The 22,716-nt window shown below is 45.7% G+C and overlaps 1 protein-coding gene across 1 annotated transcript in view; it reads right to left on the bottom strand.

Moving 5' to 3' along the window:
• Window positions 1–16,119, bottom strand: part of CCN4 (cellular communication network factor 4) — a 30,116-nt gene extending 13,997 nt beyond the window's left edge. Inside the window, exon 1 of the mRNA XM_083622216.1 lies at window positions 15,880–16,119. Within this exon, the coding sequence (XP_083478342.1) occupies window positions 15,880–15,927 (48 nt within the window). The 5' untranslated portion in view covers window positions 15,928–16,119. The remainder of the gene's footprint in view (window positions 1–15,879) is intronic.
• Between the last annotated feature and the right edge of the window lie 6,597 nt (window positions 16,120–22,716).

The following is a 22,716-nucleotide window of genomic DNA, read 5'->3' as shown; positions in this document are numbered from 1 at the left end:
GGTATTTTGCTGCCTGAGGTCAGAGGCAGCCCAAGATATTTTGCTGTCTGATGCAAAGGACAAGATGGCAGCCTCTCCTCATAGAAAACCCAACTGGGCTGGCAAGGATGCAGCCTTTACAAAATCTGAGAATATTAGACTGTGATAGGGGTTGCAGGGCAGGTGAGTTTAGGGGAATAGTAGGGGAAGCCCCCTATCTCTCAGTATCTGCCAATGGTGGTGGCTGCCCCAACCTGCCTAATGGTAGAGCTGGTAGTGCTTGAGATAACAGACAAGATGGCGACCTCCCCAATTCCCTCAACCGCTCCTCATCAGGCTTGGTTTCCAGACCCTTGATAATCTTGCTTGCCTTCTTCTGCGCACGTTCCAGCTTGTCAGTATCCTTCTTAAATTGTGGCACCCAGAGCTGGACACAGTATTCCAGGTGTGGTTTCACCAAAGCATGAATAGAGCAGTACTATTACTTCCTCTGATGTGAACATTGTGTTTTTGTGGATTAGAAGGAAAGCACAGTTGCCATCTCTTAAAACTGACTCCCTTCTTGTGCCACTAGAAAGCAAGCTACATTTAGCAAATTACCCCTTTTTGTTGCAAAGGGACAAAGCAAAGGGAAAACTTATTTTGTTGTTCACCATTGTGCAAAGCCCTGGAATGGGACAGTTGAAAATAATTGGCAGTGATTACCCAGTAGTAAATAGTAGTATGACAAAGAGATACTTGCTGCAGGCTCCGTTGCTTTTCTTGCGGCTCCACCTAGTGGTGCAAATATTTTCTGAGCCTGCAATTGCAAGTTTCACTAGCGGTGATGTGTGCAACCCTTCTTTTAGCAACCAAAATTATAATAGAAAAATATGACCACCACTCAACAGCAGCAGATGCAACCCAAAATTAAAAAAAAAGCATGAACCAGCCAAGCTAAAATCAGAATTACAAAATGTTATACTTCTGGAGGAATAAGACACCATTCAATGTATCAGGGATGGGGAACCAACAGATCTCCTGATCTTGTACTCCCAGCTCCCATCACCTTTGCTATAGGCTTACTCACACATTACACTGAACACAGGAACAAGCTGTCTGGATGAATGCACATGTGTTTGTAACATGGAGCGGACACTTGTTGATTTGTACAACTCTGTACAATTTCAAATGCCTGAGAAACAAGTCTAGATCCAGTCCAGAGATCAACTGGGATAAAAGCAGTGTTTTTTTGCAACCAGAACTCACCAGAACTCAGTTTTGGCACCTCTCATTTGGTTGCCATTGCCATTATAAGAAAACAAGGGAGGCGTTCGTGGTGAGTTCCGGCACCTCTTTTTCTAGAAAAAAATTGCACTGGATAAAAGAAGGCTTGCAGGGAGAGAAAGGTCTTCAACAGGCACCGAAAAGGCAATAGATAAAGGTAAAGGGACCCCTGACAGTTAGGTCCAGTTGTGGACGACTCTGGGGTTGCGGCGCTCATCTCGCTTTATTGGCTGAGGGAGCCGGCGTACAGCTTCCGGGTCATGTGGCCAGCATGACTAAGCCACTTCTGGTGAACCAGAGCAGTGTACAGAAACGCCGTTTACCTTCCCGCCAGAGCGGTACCTATTTATCTACTTGCACTTTGACATGCTTTCAAACTGCTAGGTTGGCAGGAGGAGGGACCGAGCGACGGGAGCTCACCCCGTCAGGAGAATTTGAACTGCCGACCTTCTGATCGGCAAGCCCTAGGCTCTGTGGTTTAGACCACAGTGCCACCCGCATCCTGAAAAGGCAATAGAGACTTCCTAATATGTAGTGGGACTAACTAATAAGTCCTGGGACTCAGCTACATTAGTAAAGAAACAACGATTTGAAAGCACTATAAACATGCAACACCAGATGGCGCCAGAGAGCAGGAAATTTTTATACACCTTTTTCCATAGGGGTTTTTGTTATTATTGTTATAACGATCTAATGTCTGACTTATTTATAGAGTTCCCGCCTCCCTGTGTGTACATCCATCCCTGGATTACTTAAACTAAATGGCTAAAACTATCCTATCTAAGCTTCCCTTTCAAGCTGCAAATCCTGCTGAACTCACAAATGTGGGGAAGAAAGGATAATACTTAATAAATATATCATCTCCTAGCATGTATTCACATCCCAACAGCCAGCCTAATTGGTCCAGATGCATAATCTGGAGGATTGTAGGATCCTCAGGAGCAATTTTTGGGACCACCCAGCGAGGCTGTAAGGAGGACAAGTGAAATGAGAGAAAGAGAGAGAGAGAGCTTTTTATTTTTTAAAAAAGCTACATTTGTTGATGCAATATATAGACTGGCCTATAGAGACTTATGGCTGGATTAGCCCAAGCTGCTATTTTTAACTGAGATGCAAGATGGATTTCTAGTTGCATTGTGCGGTAAATATGTCTGTGGGAAGCATGTGGGAAAGTCTTTTTTGAGTTCCAGATTCCCACATACATCTAATTAAAATGAAAAATGAAGGACCACATACATTCTTCTTGGTCGAAAAGTTGCTTGGGTTGGCAGCATCGCTTAATGCTCAGCATTCTTGTACATTTTCCCAGAAGAGTCACCAAACTTATTTTCTTCTTTCTCTGTTTGGTCAGGGAGAAGGAATTCAGCGTTACGGGCAGGGGGAGACGGGAAGAGTTTGCTGTTGATTCTCCTTCCATTTGGGGTTTCTTCGCCAACAGTATTTGATTTCTGTAGGAACTGGGGAATACCTGGTTCACTTTCCCACGTTGACAATTTGCAGCCCTCATACCCCACAAACGTCCTGGAAAAAAACGGGACATCCATTTCTCCAACAATGAGAGCACAGCGGCCATTTTGGTTACCGTGATCTCTCCTCCCAAAAAACACTTTGGGGGGACATGGTATTGTGTGCCACCCCAAAATATACATTTTGGGGCACCATGAGAGCACAACACTGAAAAAAAGTGTATTTTTGGGGCTCCGTGATCTTGTGTGGATGACTCGCACAGGAAGATGTGCATCCCAGTTTTGGGACTCAACAGATTGGCCCTCCAACCTCTGCATAAAAACCTCCAAGGGAGTAGAGTCCATAATCTCCTGAGGGAGGCCATTCCACTGTCAAACAGCTCTTTCTGTCAGAAAGTTTTCCCTGACTTTTAGTCAGAATCTACTTCCTTTTAACTTGAAGCCATGGGTTCAAGTCCTACCCTCTAGGGCAGGAGAAGGTGAAGTGTAGGTGGGTCCCCACGAGACAAGACACAGTGGTAACAGCAAGAGCCTTTATTGAACTACATAACTGGGAAACAGGGGCAAAGCAACCGCTTATATACATTCCTGAAAGCCTGGGCCACTCCCACTGCCAGCGTGATTGGCTGTCTAAACTTCCAAGCTGCGAATCGAGACTCAGAGTTCAAGGGCCAATGGCAGTGGCCCAAATCCTGAAATGTTCTGTGATTGGACATCTTGTATCGAATCAGGAGCTCAGAATACTTAGTCCGGACTCAAGCTCAGGCAAACACAGACCACTGAATACATAACAGAAGGCAAGCTTATTCCCTCTTCCATGTGACAGCCCTTGAGATATTGGCTAGCATATCTCCTCTCAGTCTCCTCTTTTACAGGCTAAATGTCGGAGGGTATGGGTGAATAATCAATAATCAATAATTAATAATTAATAGTGATTGGTAATAGGCCCTTGAAAGCCTCCCCAGGTTACACCCCCAGCCCAAGGCAAACCCTTCACTGGTCCTATTTTGAACCTTCCTGCCTCCTCCCCTGGCTGTGAGATCACCCTGAATTCCCATGATGCCTCTTGCTTCCCTGGATGGAGAACAGAGAGGGCTGTGTGAGCATGTGCAGGAATTACCCTAATGTCAAAAAGCAAGCTTTACGTCCATTGCTCCATCTCCTCCTCCTCCTCCTCTTTTGACAGATATTCTGTTGCATGCAATAAACATGACCCTATACAGCCATTTCCCCTACCTGCTTAGATCTTTCTTCTGTTGAATTTCCCTGAAGATATGTGACTGGGGTGAGTGTTTCCTAAACTTAAGTGTTCCCTCAAAGCTCAACGACTTGATTACATGGTTGTCTGCAAAAAGTCAGGGGCTGCAAGGAACGAAGGACGTTGCCAGGGTTTCAGCGTTGATTTTTGCGATGCCATTCCTGTTAGCGCATTACCAACTGTTTTTACTAAGTATTTTGCAGTTTCTGTATTGTGATTTTATGTTGTGAACCGTCCTGAGATCTATGGATGAAAGGCAGTATACAAATAATGATGAGGCTAGTGATAATAATAATAATAATAATAATAATAATAATAATAATAATAATATGGCCCTCTCAAAGTTGCCCAGAAGGAAATGTAGCCCTCCGGCTGAGAAAGGTCACCTACCCTTTGTACAAGGCTTAAATATCTACCAACTCAAAATCAATGGGAAGGGGGACGCAATGATTTTTGACTGCATCTCACCCAGCATTAGGGCAGAAGGTTTAAGAAACGTTCTCCACTTTTAATGCCCTGTTTCTAGTCGAGCTGTTTATCTAGGTGGAACACATGCAGCTGTATCAACAAGAAAGTGCAACCTGAAAGCAAACAGTACATTTTTATTTTTTTTGTAATTCTCCTTTTCTTCACCTTGTAAAGAGCACTGAAATCTGTGCAGAAATAGCCCCGGCTGGAAATTTAGTCAACAAGGCTGCCTTGGCTGAGGCTGCACTTGGCGGACTCTGGAAAAGGGCTCAGAATTGTGGCTTTTGGATTCTGCTTATTAGTTCTGGACTCCGTGTTTGAAAGAGAAACAGTGGGCAGAATTCTGGCATACCCAGACAGCTGTGGAGTAACTTGGTTTTCATTGCATCTCAGTTCCTTTTGCAAATGGAACCATTGCTTTGGTTGTGGGGAACATGCAGTTTCTCTTCGCTCCCACCCAGGAAGTGAGAAGCTGGAAGAAGAGAGGGGCACTCCCAGGTTCAGACTAGGAGGGAACACCCTTTTCTGCATGGGACAAAACTTAAGATGTATCTGTGAGAGAGGATTCTGTGCTTATCTATCTCTTCTACCTTTTCTCTATTCTTTTTCCCCCTTCATTTTTACTTTTTCTTTTTTGTGTGTAATTAGTTTGCCTTTTAAGGGATGCGGGTGGCGCTGTGGGTTAAACCACAGAGCCTAGGACTTGCCGATCAGAAGGTCGGCGGTTCGAATCCCTGCAACGGGATGAGCTCCTGTTGCTTGGTCCCTGCTCCTGCCAACCTAGCAGTTTGAAAGCACGTCAAAGTGCAAGTAGATAAATAGGTACCTCTCTGGCGGGAAGGTAAACGGCATTTCCGTGTGCTGCTCTGGTTCGCTTAGTCATGCTGGCCACATGACCCGGAAGCTGTACGCCGGCTCCCTCGGCCAATAAAGTGAGATGAGCGCCGCAACCCCAGAGTCGGTCACAACTGGACCTAATGGTCAGGGGTCCCTTTACCTTTACCTAGTTTGCCTTTTACTGAGGGTGAAAGAGGAGAGCGCAAAATATGGCCTGAAGCTCAACATCAAAAAAACTAAGGTCATGGCCAAAGGGCCCATCACCTCCTGGCAAACAGAAAGGGAAGAAATGGAGGCAGTGAGAGATTTTACTTTCTTGGGCTCTGTGATCACTGCAGATGGTGACAGCAGTCACGAAATTGAAAGATGCCTGCTTCTTGGGAGAAAAGCAATGACAAACCTAGACAGCATCTTAAAAAGCAGAGACATCACCTTGCCGACAAAGGTCCATATAGTTAAAGCTATGGTTTTCCCAGTAGTGATGCATGGAAGTGAGAGCTGGACCATAAAGAAGGCTAATCGCCAAAGAATTGATGCTTTTGAAGTATGGTGCTGGAGGAGACTCTTGAGAGTCCCATGGACTGCAAGAAGATCAAACCTATCCATTCTGAAGGAAATCAGCCCTGAGTGCTCACTGGAAGGACAGATCCTGAAGCTGAGGCTCCAAGACTTTGGCCACCTCATGAGAAGAGAAGACTCCCTGGAAAAGACCCTGATGCCAGGAAAGATTGAGGGCACAAGGAGAAGCGGACGACAGAGGACGAGATGGTTGGGCAGTGTTCTTGAAGCTACCAACATGAGTTTGACCAAACTGTGGGAGGCAGTGGAAGACAGGAGTGCCTGGCGTGCTCTGGTCCATGGGGTCACCAAGAATCGGACACGACTAAACAACTAAACAACAACAAAGTTTGCCTTTTATTGTGATGCGAGAAGTGTTAACAAAACTTTATCATAAAAAGCATGGGTAGGCAAACTAAGGCCTGGGGGCTGGATCAAGTCCAATCGCCTTCTAACGCCAGCCCTGGACGGTTCCGGGAATCAGTGTGTTTTTACATGAGTAGAATGTGTCCTTTTATTTAAAATGCATCTCTGGGTTATTTGTGGGGCATAGGAATTCGTTCACCCCCCCCCCAAAAAAATACAGTCTTGCCCCCCACAAGGTCTGAGGGACAGTGGACTGGCCCCCTGATGAAAAAGTTTGCTGACCCCTGATAAAATGAAAGAAAAAAGAAACATTTAAACATAAGGGGGCAGCATTGAGGCAGAATTGAGGCCACGCTTTGCTTGAAAGACCAGACTGAGAATGAAGGAGGGCAGGATGGCAGGTGAAAACTTTTTCCTGGGGTATCTAGTTGCTTTGGTTCTCCTTTAAAAATAAAAATTCACAGTCCACATCTTCCTTGAGTTTCACTTGAGAGCATGGCAGGATATGGTGCTGCTAATGTATTCTGGTTCAAAATCGGCAAGATGCTAGCTCGATATTTGTGCCCTAAAGTGCAGGAGTTATTTTGGCACACAGGTTGCAAGCTCAGATATGGATCAGGATATGGATAGCAAGAATAGGAGAGTTTCAATCTGCATAGGAAATTGAAGCAGATAGGGGCCTTGATCCATAGTGGGAGACAAAGTGTTATATCTCCCTAACCCTCTTCTCCCCACATAATATATCCTGCCTTTCCCCCAGAATCAAGACTCAAAGTGGCTCACAATTTAAGGGGGGGGGATTCAAACTCCCCTCCTAGCTACAAGCATATTAAAAATTGTGTTTTTTTTTTAAAAAACCGAATTGCTCATGCAATTAAAAAGCCCATATCTACTTGGTTCTCAGTCCAGATCAGTCCCAATTGCACTGGTGATCTTGAGGCAAGAGGACAACGATTAAGACTATAGATACAGAAAATACAGAATCACAGAGTTGTAGAGTTGGACTGGTCTCTATTGAGTGAAGTGGGAGTTCCTCCAGAGCAGCAGGGGGCGCCACAGCAATGCTGTAGAACGGAGAGCAAGAGCTGGGGGGGGTGCACCATGTTTTAGCATTGCACAGGGCACCACTGAAATTTGAGAGCTCCAAAGTCCCGACCACTGATTTACCTAATGATAGGACAAGAGATGGATACTCATCACAGTGTTCCGTTGCGCCAGAAGTGGTTTAGTCATGCTGGCCACATGAGCCAGAAAGCTGTCTGTGGACAAATGCCTGCTTCCTCGGCCTGAAAAGCAAGATGAGCGCCACATCCCATAGTCACCTTTGACTGGACTTCACCATCCAGAGGCCCTTTACTTTTTTTACCTTTACACTAGACAGAATCTTGGGTGTAGACTAGGGCTGGGCAATATTTGGTTTTCAGCATCGTAATATATCAGCAGCGGATGCCTGATTCTTGTCTTCCAAAGTGAATCCCCGCAACGGGGTGAGCTCCCGTTGCTTGGTCCCTGCTCCTGCCAACCTAGCAGTTCGAAATCACATCAAAGTGCATGTGGATAAATAGGTACCGCTCTGGCGGGAAGGTAAACGGCGTTTCCGTGCGCTGCTCTGGTTCACCAGAAGCGGCTTAGTCATGCTGGCCACATGACCCGGAAGCTGTACGCCGGCTCTCTTGGCCAGTAAAGCGAGATGAGCGCCGCAACCCCAGAGTCGGCCATGACTCGACCTAATGCTCAGGGGTCCCTTTACCTTTTTACTCTATTCCGAACTTAAAAATGGAAAGCGTAATGCTGGTGGTCAACAAAAGAGGTTTAAAGACTCTCTCAAGGCAAATCTTAAAAAAATGTAATATAAACACCAACAACTGGGAAACACTGGCCTGCGAGCACTCCAATTGGAGAACAGCCTTTACTAAGGTGTCATGGGCTTTGAAGACTCTCGAACTCAGGACGAAAGGGAGAACGTACTAAAAGGAAGGCATGCTTGGCAAACCCTCACTGTGGTCAGCTCCCACCTGGAAACCAATGTCCCCACTGTGGAAGAACGTGTGGATCCAGAATTGGCCTCCACAGTCACTTACGGACTCACTTTTAAAACCATGTTTATGGAAGACAATCCGACTCGGCTACGAGTGATAGCCAAAGAAGATGTCAGCAGCTAATTACTGCAATATGATGATAAATCACAATGTCTGGAATGCACCTCAGCTGCTCCTGATATAATTTATCAATATATCGCCCAACTCTAATATAGACCAGCGGATCCGAGTTCAGATTCCACACTCAAATTCCACACGCTGCTCAAGACACTATCAACCCTTTCCGAATGGTTGTGTGGATAATGAAACAGCTCTCCATTCTTGCTCTTTGAAGAAAGGGCTGGATCCAGCTCCGAATAACAGCAAGTGACCTTTCCCGCTCTTTGAATGTGGGGTGTTTCAGCAGAGCCGAGGTTACGTACAGGGGAAATTTGGCACAGAATGAAAGGAGATTAGCAAGCATGTTTGAAGTCCGCGGAGTGGGAGGTGCTGCCTTACGCTTGGGTAAAAATAAAAATAATGCCACATATTTACTCTGCCCCCCCTCCCACTCACCGGCAGGATGTCTAGAGTATTTTCTGCTGAAATTGTTTAGTCTGCTAGATCGCAGACGTCCCGGAAGCGAGACAGAAGCTATGCTGGGGGATGTTTCGTTGCAAGAGTCAGCGTGCTCCTCTGCCTCATTGGGCAAATAATTATCTATAAAAGAGAATAAACATTGTGTACCTAATAGCTACATGTGTGTAGATTGGAGCCCAGCTGAATTCCTAAGTCTACTCCCCTTATTACGTTAGCAGGGCATAGCGCTCTTTTCGCTGCTTGGTTTCCATTTACTAGTTTGGGTGCAGTCAAATGCATGTCTGCTCAGAAATAACCCCTGTTTAATTCCTCTGCAATTATTTCATGATAAGCATGTATCTCAGAAACAGCCAGTGTGGGGTCTTCCAGATCACTGGACATCATCCCTAACCATTGGCCATACTGGCTAGACTCATGGGAGTTGTAGTCCCTTGACATCTATTGGCTACTTCTGAGATTTCAGCTCACGAATGTGTTTTTACATTTACATTTACAAGTCATGCCACACACGTCTAGCCTACGGTTAAGGAATTAAGTATATTCTGAGGTGAGGGGAAGTACCCAGTTTACAGATGGGGAGGTTTGTACTTGAACTAGTCTCCAGAGCCTCCAACATTTCCCCAATGAAAGTAAGGACATTATATTCCATACCCTCCAACATTTCTACATCGGAAATTGGGGTGTCCTAAGGAAAAGTGGGACATTCCGGGATCAAATCAGAAACCTGAGCAGCTTCTGTAAATCCGGGACTGTCACTGGAAAATAGGGACACTTGGAGGGTCTGTAGTCTCTGCATCAGCCTGTGATATCCACGGCAGAGAAATCAACGGCACATGCAAAGCTCAAGGAAGTGAGCCAAGCCCAAGGCTGTGGGTCTTGCTTTGCTACTGCTCCCCCCTGAAGAGAGAGTAAAGACGCTGGACCACCCCGGGGGAGAATGGACCCCCCCACCCACTGAGTTGCAACAGCTGGCCTTGACACCACACTTCTGGGTGGGAGGTTTAAAGGGGGGAGATTGCTGGCTTGAGGTTGAACGATTTTTGGACTAAGGGGAGGATGAGGTTTTGTTTATGTTTGTTTATTTGTGAATTAGTGGTTCTCAGTATTGCTTTGTTTGTTATTTGAGTTTTATGGTTGTTATATTATATGAACTACTAATATATTCCCCCTGCTTTCCTCCTCTATGGTAATATATATTGAATATCCCTTCCCCCTTTTCTTTTTTTGATGTAAGTCGTTTGGGAGATAGGCGACGAATAAGTCTAATCAATGAAGTGAAATGGAAAATGAGGAAGGATGAAGTTGAGTCCGTAAAAATAGATTCGCGTCAGGACTTGTCCCAGCTTTGGGATTCTCAATCTATAAAGAAGGTAATCTGTGAATCCGCAGACATCTTGAACACAGAACAATGCGCGCCCCCTCTCTCTCTCTCACACACACACAGACATATGATGAGCCACAGAAGAGCCACCGCAGTGGAAGAACACTTGCTTCTATGCAAAACCAGGGTTGTACAGACTGCGGAGAGAATAATTGGGTACACTCTTCCCACTTTGGATTAAATCTATGCTTCCAGGTGTCATAAGAAAGCTGCAGAGATAGTGCAGGATAGTGCGCACCCGGGAAATGATCTCTTTCAGCTTCTGCCTTCTGGAAGAAGGTACAGGGTTATAAAGACTAGGACTAGCTGCCTGAGAAACAGTTTCTACCCAAATGCGATTTTTGTTTTAAATGCAGTGTAAGAAGTCTCTATGGGAGTATATTGTATTTAATTATCAGAGTTTTTAGGGGGCTAACCAGGCTGGGATAGCTGGGATAGCAGGCTTGTTGGTTTCTGAATGTCTGATGTAGATTTTCAATTTCGTTGCTCTGTATGGGACAATGACAATAAAGATTATCGTATCATAACCCTGGAGAGCCACACCCAGTCAGGGGAACATTCCCAGCCCGAGATCCACATTCCATCCTGGGCAACTTTCCAAGGGCCACATGCCTGTGGTACAGGGGCCAGGGGTGAAAGAGGGCAGAGCAATGGATGCAACTCTCCCTTTCGTACACCAGGCTGCATTCCAGCCATGAGAAAACCAGAGGTTTCTACTCTCCATCCATCCCAGAAAGAGACGTGATCGCAATTCAAGGACACAGTCTAGTCAGGCAAAGGAGCTGACAGTGCAGAACAGAGCCTATGGAGGGCTAAGGATTGGGTGTGGTGGTAGAGAGAGTCCCAGGGGCCAAACACACCCAAGGGACCACATTTGGTCCACTGGTCTGAGGTTCTCCATCCTTGGGGTGGATGATGCAGAGCAAGAAGGACCATTGGTCTGATTGCACAAGGCAACTTCCTAGGTTGCCTTGCAAGAAACTTCGTTCTAAGAAAGCACCAGCAGGATGCATGCCACTTCTCCAGCCGCAAAGCACTGAGCCCAAGGCTGCTTGCCAAGGCATTAAAAGCAGGCAAGCCACAATCCCATCAATAGAGAATCATGTCAAAAATCACAATGGCATGAAAGCAAACACTGAGAATTCAATAGCAAGTGATACAGTTCTATACGTAATTGCATGGGACACAGGTGGCGCTGTGGTCTAAACCACTGAGCCTCTTGGGCTTGCCGATCAGAAGGTTAGCGGTTCAAATCCCCGCGACAGAGTGTGCGCCCGTTGCTCGGTCCCAGCTCCTGCCAACCTCGCAGTTCGAAAGCATGCCAATGCAAGTAGATAAATAGGTACCACTGCAGTGGGAAGATAAACGGCGTTTCCATGCGCTCTGGCTTCTGTCATGGTGTTCCATTGCACCAGAAGCGGTTTAGTCCTGCTGGCCACATGACTCAGAAAGCTGTCTGTGGACAAACACCAGCTCCCTTGGCCTGAAAGCGAGATGAGTGCCACAACCCCATAGTCACCTTTGACTGGACTTAACCGTCCAAGGGTCCTTTACCTTTACCTCTATAGGTACTCATCTTGATTCAAAAGTAATTGATCGACGAGCACCAGGTGGACTTAACAACTCTGGGAGAAGCCTTCTTAGAAACCATAGAAGTGTAGAGTTGGAAGGGACCTTTGAGGAATGCAGGAATCTCAGCTAGATCCTACATGGCAGGGCGCCATGCAAGCTCTGCTGAAAAACCACCAAGGAGGGTCTTCACCCAGTGCTCGGCCTCAGCCCAGTATATCTGAAGGAGCATCTCCACCCCCATCGTTTTGCCTGGAAGCTGAGGTCCAGCACCGAGGGCTTTCTGGCGGTTCCCTCACTGTGAGAAGCCAAGTTACAGGGAACCAGGCAGAAGGCCTTCTCGGTAGTGGCACCCGCCCTGTGGAACACCCTCCCACCAGATGTCAAAGAGAAAAACTACCAGACTTTTAGAAGACATCTGAAGGCAGCCCTGTTTAGGGAAGCTTTTAATGTTTAATAGGTTATTGTATTTTGGTGCTCTGTTGGAAGCCGCACAGAATGGCTGGGGAAACCCAGCCAGATGGGCAGGGTATAAATAATAAATTATTATTATTATTATTATTGTTAGTGCAGCAGGACAATCTCAGGGGATCACAGCTCCAGCCACAATGGAGGGAGGTCTGGTCGCAGCCCCGGATGAAACACAGGCTCCCTTGCAAACATTCTATGCCCCATTTAGAATAATAGAGTCATAGAAATGTAGAGTTAGAAGGGACCCTGAGGATCATCTAGTCCAACCCCCTGCAATGCAGGAATTTGCAGCTGTCCCATATGGGGATCGAACCTGCGACCTTGGTGTTATCAGCACCACACTCTAACCAACTGAGCTACGCAAGGATACACCATAATAAGCACTACAAATAAGCTTAACTACACGACAACCTCTGGTTGTCAAAGTGGACTACTAAGACATCTCTAGAGTATTTCCCTTAATGGGAATTCAGTTTATTCTAAAACCGGACAGCCTTCCATTCGGAAATTTTGTGTGCGTTTCAGAATGAACTCTTACGTTTTGAGAATAAACTCAGTGGGGCTGAATTGATGGCCAGGCTAGAAGCATCTCTCGAATGGCACAGAAGACAGGGGCTAGAAACAGCAATCCCTGAATAGAGATATGGTTTACCTATGAGGTGGCCTTACCCCACACGTGCCCACTTGACCTCTTCAGCTGGAGGAATCGGGTCTACTACAGCTACCACATAATACCTGCTCTGCATGTGTAATAACTCAATCCTTTGCTGCGGAAGCACCTGAACTTTGGAACTTCCTGCCTCTTGATTGCAAGCAGGCATCTTCACTGTGGTTTTTTGGGCACCTGCTAAAAGCATGCTTGTTTAGGCAACCACTGAGCCTAGAGCTTGCCGATCGGAAGGTCGGCGGTTCGAATCCCCGCGACGGGGTGAGCTCCCATTGCTCGGTCCCTGCTCCTGCCAACCTAGCAGTTCAAAAGCACATCAAAGTGCAAGTAGATAAATAGGTACCGCTCTGGCGGGAAGATAAACAGCATTTCCGTGCACTGCTCTGGTTCGCCAGAAGCGGCTTAGTCATGCTGACCACATGACCCGGAAGCTGTACGCCAGCTCCCTCAGCCAGTAAAGCGAGATGAGCGCCACAACCCCAGAGTCAGTCGTGACTGAACCTAATGGTCAGGGGTCCCTTTAACTTTACCTTTATCTTTTTGCAAACAGCTTTGAGGGTGTTTTGGGTTGTTTTCTTAACACTCAAGCAGTGTATACATTTAATGAAATGAATTTTATTCACGGACACAACTGTTTTTGCCATTTAAAGGGATATTTCTAGAAATAAAAGGGTAGAAGCAAGGAGGGAGAAAAGCAGAGTGGCTCACGATGACTCTGCCCACAGAGCCAGCTCAACCATAGAGAACAAGTGGAGGGGCAGCTGTAGGGGAAGGGCCATAGCTCAGTGGTAGAACATCTGCTTTGAATGCAGACGGTCCGGGGTCTGACCCCTAGTGGTAGGACCAGGGAAAAACAGCTTCCTGGTAAAACTGGAGGGCTGAGCTGGATGGACTGAATATAAGGCATCGTCCCAGGTTGATGCTCTTTTTGATCAGTGCCCAGGAGGGAGAAGGAGAGAGGCTGAGCCATTGATAGAGGGGCTGCAAAGGCAACTTTGCAGAGGCTGCTTTCATTGGGTGAGTGTTGCCTACGTCCCTCAAAGCACAATTGAGAGCCTTTTTGGTCTCTGCCGGCTGCAGGTGGGAATCGGGAATCTCTGATGCTTAGGGAGAAAGCTTGCACTGGGGATTTTCATCAAGATCGTGGCTGGGGTGAAGGGTTAAACTTCCTCTGTCCATGCACTGCAGTCTCAGTGCAAATGGCACTCTCCCATGCCTGCATAGCTGTCAACTTTTCCCTTTTCTTGCAAGGAATACTATTCAGAATAAGGGAATTTCCCTTTAAAAAAGGGGAAAGTTGACAGCTATGCATGCCTGTCATTAAACAAGGTAGCAATGACAGCCTGTTTGCAAGTACAGTCGTGCCTTGGAAGTCGAACAGCATCTGTTCTGGAAGTCCGTTCGACTTCCAAAACGTTTGGAAACCAAAGCATGGCTTCTGATTGGCTGCAGGAAGCTCCTGCAGCCAATCGGAAGCCACAGAAGCCCTGTTGAATGTTCGGCTTCCAAAAGAACGTTCAAAAACCAGAACACTCAGTTCCAGGTTTCGATCGTTCAGGAGCCGATTTGTTCAGGAGCCAAGGTGTTTGAGATCCAAGATATGACTGTAATGCAATTAGGGCCATGGATAGGATGCAGAAATGACCTTAGTTCCCTTGTTCCTGGGACTGTGCCACCATTCATCATCATTCCTATGATTTTGAAGACTCCAATTTCTTTTTTAAAAAAATCAAAGGACTCCAGGAGCTATTCTTGGATTGGCCCTTGTAAAGAGTTTTCGTTTTTCTTGCTCCTAAGATAGACTCTTCCTGCTGCTTGCTGCTCCACAATGGGTCAGTTTAGGAATGGCGGTATAAAGAACTTACTGGTGGCTGCTGTTCTTGTTCCTTAAGTAAAATCTGCCTAGTAGTAGTACACATCCCTAGCCCTCTCTTGCTCGCCAATGATGGACGACGACTGAATGTGCTTTGCAGAGCCCCAGAGGACCTGCAAGGCTGCCACTCCGCCTTACCAGCTCTCCTGCCTGAGCATCCCAGGAAACTGATATATCACCTCCCACTGCAAAAGCATGCATATTCCAAGCATAAAAGAAAACTGCACATTACTCAACATTATTTTAAGTAACATGTTGCATGGCCAGTGTCCAGACTGCATGTCATGCAGCAGTTTCTCCTATATCCCTACCTGGTTTTGACACTGCCCTGGGATGGGCATCTGAAAAAGCTTGCTGTCCGGTATAAATCTTCACGATGAACAAAAACACCACCTGCTTCTTTGAACCGCTTCACTCTCCCCTGCAAGCTCTTTGGCCAGATCTCTTTTGCACTGCTTTTCTCCAGCTCTCCTTCCCGATGCAAAGCATTTGCAGTTTTGCTGACCCCTCTTTGCTTGCATTTCCCGGCGCTGCATCATCTCCACAGCTGCTGCCACGTGTGGTGTGTCTGGGGGCTCACTCACCCCCTCGCTCAGCAGCCAAACAATATTCTCCGTCTCCTCCTTTAGGCTCTGCTGAGCTTTCCCCCTGAATATCACTTCTTGCATCTCCTGTTCTTTTTCTCAATTTTTTTTATTTTTTAGGACATCAGGGCACTCTCAAAAGTCACCCTGGCATCTCAAGACCACCCCAGTGGCACAGGGTGAGATCTGCACAGAAATTAGATCTGTCCCTGAAGCAGCGTCTGGGTTCTTCCTCCCCACATCACTCAATCATCATTTGAGCTGTCAAGAAAACCTCAACATATTCCCTCTGGGGCACAATGCATTTTGAAGAGGGCTTCGCTTCCTCACCAGACTAGACATCTCCCTCTCTTTTCATCTGCTTCTTTCCCCAAACTCTATTGCTAGTAAGATACGCAGGGTTTCTGTTCTTGCATTATCCGCCACCCATCCTGTAGAAAACAGCCTTTTGCATTCCTTTCATCCAGGTTGCAAAAAACAAACATTTGGGAAACAAGAGGAAAAAGGAGAAGACCCACCTGCAGAATGCCGTTGGTTGCTAGAATCCAGGGCAAAAGCCACCTCATCACTGGAAGCCAGGATGAAAGACATTGATTGAACCCAGATCTTTTAAAAAGGAAAAAAAATAAAACTCCCTTTGGAACAAATTAGGCACCTCTTTGAGAGAATGCAGCGCACAGCCGAGGTTGACAGTGGGTCTGACTTTTCCCTTTGGGCTCCAAGGGAGGTTTTATTGAAGACAGATCTGACGTCAGGGTAAAGGACGAGCTCTGCATTTTTCTTCGGGAGTAACTTTTCCTGCCTTTTATTTTTTTTCTTTTCCCTTCCCCTTCCTTTGAGTGATTCGTCCCACACCTCCTCCTTCGCACTGTATTGCCTTCAGCCAGAAGATCCTTAAAGGAAAACTCGCTGTACATCGGCGCGAGAAGCTGTAATTTCCACACCATGCTCAAATGCTCAGAGTTCACCCGTAATTATGGTTATTTATGGCAGTCCCTGGCAGCCAAGGCAGGTTTGGCTGTGTGGGAATAAATAAATTTTTTTTTGGGGGGGGGGGAGAAGAGAGCTCTGTAGCTCTAGCTGCACTGTATAATTACAGCACTTTTATACCACTTTATTTTATTTTATTTCAAAAAAATTTTTATTGGTTTTCACAAAATTATAAACAGACAAACAAATAAACAAACAAACATAAATCCTAACCTTATTAAAATTATACTTATTAACATTGTTAAGTGACTTCCTCGCTTCCTCTTGGTTGAATTTCAATGCATATCCTTTTAACGGTTTTTATAAACTTAACTTAATCACTAATCATCATTCTATCTCTATGTTTAATTCAGGATTAAACATATTAATTCATCACTTAACTTAAAATCCTAAGCCGATCTAGTACTTGCAAGCTATTTCCAATTAGTTTAACTTAACGTATTTAACTAAATAGTCATTAAATTTTGTCCATTCTTCCTGATACTCCTCCTCATTCTGGTCGCAGACTCTTCCGGTCAGGTCGGCTAGCTCTGAAAAATCCATCATCTTCATCTGCCATTCTTCTACAGTTGGTTGTTCTTGTGTTTTCCACTTCTTAGCTAGCACTTTTATGCCACTTTAAACAATTACGGCTTCCCCCAAAGTATCCTGGGGACTGAAGTTTGTTATGGGTGCTGAGAGTTGTTAGGGGACCCTGGTTTCTATCACAGAACTAGAAATTCCAGAATAATTTAGCTCTAAATCCTTCATGCTAGGTCTGTGCTTCCCAATTAGCCAGGAGCTGCGGACCCCCTGTTTTTCAAAAGCCAAGCCATGAACCCCCTACTTTTGAATATTCTGATATCTCTGTGGTAGTTTTTGTTGTGTGAATGTTGCCACAGACCCCCTGGTGGGATACGTGGACCACCAATTGGGAAGCAGTGTCCTATGGAACCCTGGGAATTGCAGCTCTATGGAAGGCAGTTGTTGTTTAGTCATTTAGTCGGGTCCGACTCTTCATCACCCCATGGACCAGAGTACGCCAGGCACTCCTGTCTTCCACTGCCTCCCACAGTTTGGTCAAACTCATGCTGGTAGCTTCGAGAACACTGTCCAGCCATCTTGTCCTCTGCCATCCCCTTCTCCTTGTGCCCTCAATATTTCCCAACATCAGGGTCTTTTCCAGGGAGTCTTCTCTTCTCATGAGGTGGCCAAAGTATTGGAGCCTCAGCTTCAGGATTTGTCCTTCCGGTGAGCACTCAGGGCTGATTTCCTTCAGAATGGAGAGGTTTGATCTTCTTGCAGTCCATGGGACTCTCAAGCGTCTCCTCCAGCACCATAATTCAGAAGCATCCATTCTTCAGCAATCAGCCTTCTTTATGGTCCAGCTCTTACTTCCATGCGTCACTACTGGGAAAACCATAGCTTTAACTATACGGACCTTTGTTGGCAAGGTGATGTTGATAACCCTGCTCAACTCTGCATTCCAGCGGGCCACCACATTCCAAATGGCACAGCTTTACCTGCTCAGTGAAAATGAGGCCTTAGTCCTGAGAGAAGGCTTGAGGTTGTGGTGCAAGATGGGACCTAAACTGTCATGCGCTTTATTTATCTGTCTGAAATGAAAGCTCAGTGCTCTGCGACAAATGGAAAACTTTGACAATGCCAGAAAACTTGAAACCAGCATGGCCTGAGCCAGGCGGGGAGTGCCAAACCACGGTGGAGTCACCCTGTCCTCTCCTCGGGAAATGGGATCTTAGTCAAGGTTCTGTTCAAATATGACTTCACACACATTAAGTAAAGCATCCTCCTTGGTTTCGGCAAACTCCAAGAACATACATTTGCTCGGCCAGTAACCACAGGAGTCATTAATCACAGTTTCCCCCCTCAACTTGCAGTATGAGGAAACTGTTTACTTAAACTAAGTGTAGAGAAGTGTTTTTATCTGAAAGAGTTCATGTACCAAGATGCCAATATTAATCTTAAATATCACCGCAGAAGCTTACAAAAAGCTTGGCCTATCACTCAACATCCAAAAAACCAAAGTGCTGAACCAACAAGCACAAAATAACCCCTCTGCAGCACCACAAATCCAACTCAATGGTGTAACGTTGGAAAATGTCGATCACTTCTCCTACCTGGGCAGTTATCTTTCCACAAGGGCTGACATTGATGCTGAAATTCAGCATCGCCTGAGCTCTGCAAGTACGGCTTTCTTCTGATTGAAGTGCAGAGTGTTTGAGGACCAGGACATTCACAGGGAAATCAAAATGCTTGTTTACAAAGCTATTGTACTTCCAACCTTACTGTATGCTTATGAAACATGGACCACTTATAAATGCCATCTCCAACTCCTCGAAAGATTCCATCAACGGTGTCTCCGAAAATTTTTACACATCACTTGGGAAGACAGGCAAATGAATACCAGTGTACTGGAAGAAACAAAGATCACCAGTGTTGAAGCAATGATTCTTCAACATCAACTTAATTGGACTGGTCATGTTGTGCGGATGCCTGATTATCTTCCAAAACTACTACTCTATTCCGAACTTAAAAATGGAAAGTGTAATGCTGGTGGTCAACAAAAGAGGTTTAAAGACTGTCTCAAGGCAAATCTTTAAAAATGTAGTATAAACACCAACAATTGGGAAACATTTGCCTGCGAGCGCTCCAGTTGGAGAACAGCCTTTACCAAAGGTGTCATGGGCTTTGAAGACACTCGAACTCAGGACACAAGGGAGAAACATGCTAAGAGGAAAGCATGCTTGGCAAATCCACACTGTGATCAACCCCCACCTGGAAACCAATGTCCCCACTGTGGAAGGACATGTGGATCCAGAATTGGCCTCCACAGTCACTTATGGACTCATTGTTAAAACTGTGTTTATGGAAGACATTCTTACACTGCTATGAGTGATCACCAAATAAGAAGAAGATGATTAATCTGTACATCACAGGCATGTGGACTTCCACGTAATTTGCCGGACCAATAGATTTGAGAACTTGTAGTGGCAGGAGGTGCTACATTTTCCCTGTCATCCAGCTCATTTTGAAATTATTAATATCCCGGCAAAGTACCTCCAAAGTGGAGATGGCAGAGTCTGTTGATTTTGGTTCTCTTGCTTTCTCATTTTTCCAGTCTTAAATTTAGTTCTCCACATTTCTTCAGGGGGTGTTGGTTGGTTTATTTTTTTTGGAGAAAAAGCAAGCGAGAGATGACATGACAGGAATTTATAGCATCATGCATGGGGGGAGAAAGTGGATAGGGAAAAGTTTTGCTCCCTCTCCTATAACACTAGAATTCGATATATACGATATATGATATCTTTATTGTCATTGTCCCATGCAGAACAATGAAACTGAAAAACTACATAAAACATTCAAAACCCCCTAAAAACTCTGAAACCCCATTTTAAAATACAATATACTCCTATAGAGACTCCTTATACTGCGTTTAGAACCAAAATTGCATTTGAATAGAAACTGTTTCTCAGTCTTTATAACCCAGTACCTTCTTCCAGAAGGCAGAAGCTGAAAGAGATCATTTCCGGGGTGCACACTATCCTGCGCTATCTCTGCCGCTTTCTTATGGCACCTGGCAGCACAGATTTGATCCAAGGTGGGAAGAGTGCACCCAATTATTCTCTCTGCAGTCTTTACAACCCTGGTCAGCATTGTTTTCCCCCTGACCGTGCAGCTCCCAAACCACACACACAGACCATAAGTTAATACACTCTCCACAGTACAATGGTAAAATGCCAACTACAGGTCCTTTGAGAAATTGTTTTTCCGGAGGATTCTCAGAAAAAATAACCTCTGCTGTGCTCTCTTCATAAGGTCTTTACTGTTTTCTCCCCAGGTTAGGTCGTCTCTCAACTCCATTGCCAGAAATCGAAACACCGTGGACATCCGTGAATGTTGGGAAGTTCAAGACAGAGAAAAGGAAGCAAGTGTTCATGCAGCGCCATGTGGCACTCGCTCCCCCAGGACGTGGATGGTTTTAAAAGAAGACTGGACAAATTTAGGGTTAGCACATGTCTGGTATTTCCAGGACATAGCCAGGATTCGGCCATCAGAAACAGTGTCCAGTCGGAAATCGCTTAAATGTCCAGGGAAATCCGGACGTATGGCAACCCATGGCTACCTATCCACTGTTGGAGGCGATATTCTTCTGAATAACTGTTGCTGAAAGCTGCAGAAGAGGCAAGTGCTGTTGTTCTCAGGTCTTGCTTGTGGGAATCTCAGAGATATCTGGTTGGCCACTGTGAGGGAAGGATAAATAATAAATAAATAAATTTTTATTTATACCCCGCCCTTCCCAGTTCAGAAAACTGGCCTCAGGGTGGCTAATAACAAATTTAAAGCACTTTGATGCAACAAAAAACATCATAAAATACAGTATAAAACGTGAATAACAATAAATTCAGAATTAAAAAATCAATTTAGGGGGGAAATCCATCCAATAAACTTTAGATGATCACCAGGGCTAGCTGGCTAAATTAGTCCTATTTGGGCCAGCGAGGAGATCAGGGGAGAATTAGCTGTGGGATCCCAGAGTGGGTAATCTTCATAAAAGGGGGACGGGGAGGGAAGGAAGGGGAATAAAAGATCAGGCTAAGTTCAAATTGAAAGCCAGGCGGAATAGCTCTGTCTTACAGGCCCTGTGGAAGGAAGTTAAATCCTGCAGGGCCCTGGTCTCATGGGACAGAGTATTCCACCAAGTCGGAGCCATCACTGAGAAGGCCCTGGAGGATAATCTGACTTCCTTAGGGCCCAGGACCTCTAAACCATGACTATTCACGGACTTTAAGGTCCTCTGCGGGGCATACCAGGAAAGGCGGTCCTGTAAATACGGATGCTGGACTTGATGTGCAGATGACTTGATCCTAAGGGTACTTCGTGTATTTATTTATTTTTGTACATGAAGCCAATCTCAGGTCCTCTCCAAGGAAGGGCTGGCGAGCTGTCTCTCACTGGAGGTCTTCAGGCAAGGACTGGACACCTATTCTGTTGGGGACACCATAGTTCTGAACTTCCTGTATCAAGCATGGCATTGGGCTAAAGGTCCAAAATGTCCCTGCCAAATTGCAGTGCTGTGGTTTAGTGTGTTCCTGAACGCAACAGATAAAGGGGCATGCATTCATCCAGGAAAAGAGACTCCTTCACCGATATGTGGGTTTGGACAGCTCCCAAATATTTGCGCCCCAGTAGATTCCTGGCAAATTGGCCAGTCCTAGTAAATTACTAGCATTGTTTTTCAAGGTTGCACCCTACCGGATCATCTGGAACCACAGCTCCCATCATCACTGTCTCTTGGCTAAGTTAGTTGGGGATTAAAGGTCTGTGTAGTTAAAGCTATGGTTTTCCCAGTAGTGATGTATGGAAGTGAGAGCTGGACCATAAAGAAGGCTGATCCCCAAAGAATAAATGCTTTTGAATTATGGTGCTGGAGGAGACTCTTGAGAGTCCCATGGACTGCAAGAAGATCAAACCTCTCCATTCTGAAGGAAATCAGCCCTGAGTGCTCACTGGAAGGACAGATCGTGAAGCTGAGGCTCCAATACTTTGGCCACCTCATGAGAAGAGAAGACTCCCTGGAAAAGACCCTGATGTTGGGAAAGATGGAGGGCACAAGGAGAAGGGGACGACAGAGGATGAAGAAGAGAAGAAGAAGCGGCTACCATTCTCCTTTCCCTTCCTCCCTCACAACAAACACTCTGTGAGGTGAGTGGGGCTGAGAGACTTCAAAGAAGGGTGACTAGCCCAAGGTCACCCAGCAGCTGCATGTGGAGGAGCGGAGACACGAACCTGCTTCCCCAGATTACGAGACTAACGCTCTGAACCACTACACCACACTGACGAGATGGTTGGACAGTGTTCTCGAAGCTACCAGCATGAGTTTGACTAAACTGCGGGAGGCAGTGGAAAACAGAAGTGCCTGGTATGCTCTGGTCCATGGGGTCACAAAGAGTCAGACACGACTAAATGACTAAATAACAAAGTTCAACAATATCTGGGGATCCAAGGTCCATTACCCTGAACCATGGTCACCCAACGAGAAAGCCAAATTTAAGCTACAAAGTATGAACAGTGCTTGCCCCCAAGCACAGCTGTTTTCTCTGAACGTACTCCGTATGTGAAAACACTCCCTGTTCTGCGGATCCTCTCGTCAGAAGCAGCCTAACAAACATTTCCCTTCCAAATAATTATTCTCTTCAGTAAATTTGTCCCTGGTATGCGAAGCAAATAACACGGTAACAAAGGAGCCTCTTTTCATGCTCTGACTATGTAGGGAAATAATTTTTAACAGGCTAAAATGCACCCTACCAACACAAACAACTCTCCAAGCAGAATATAACTTGGCAACGCAGGTATAGTCTCCAGTG

Source organism: Podarcis filfolensis (assembly GCF_964270895.1).
Source record: "Podarcis filfolensis genome assembly, chromosome: 7".
Lineage (NCBI taxonomy): Eukaryota > Metazoa > Chordata > Lepidosauria > Squamata > Lacertidae > Podarcis > Podarcis filfolensis.
The sequence above is the reverse complement of the archived record's forward strand: the minus strand, read 5'-3'. Positions and strand labels throughout refer to the sequence as shown.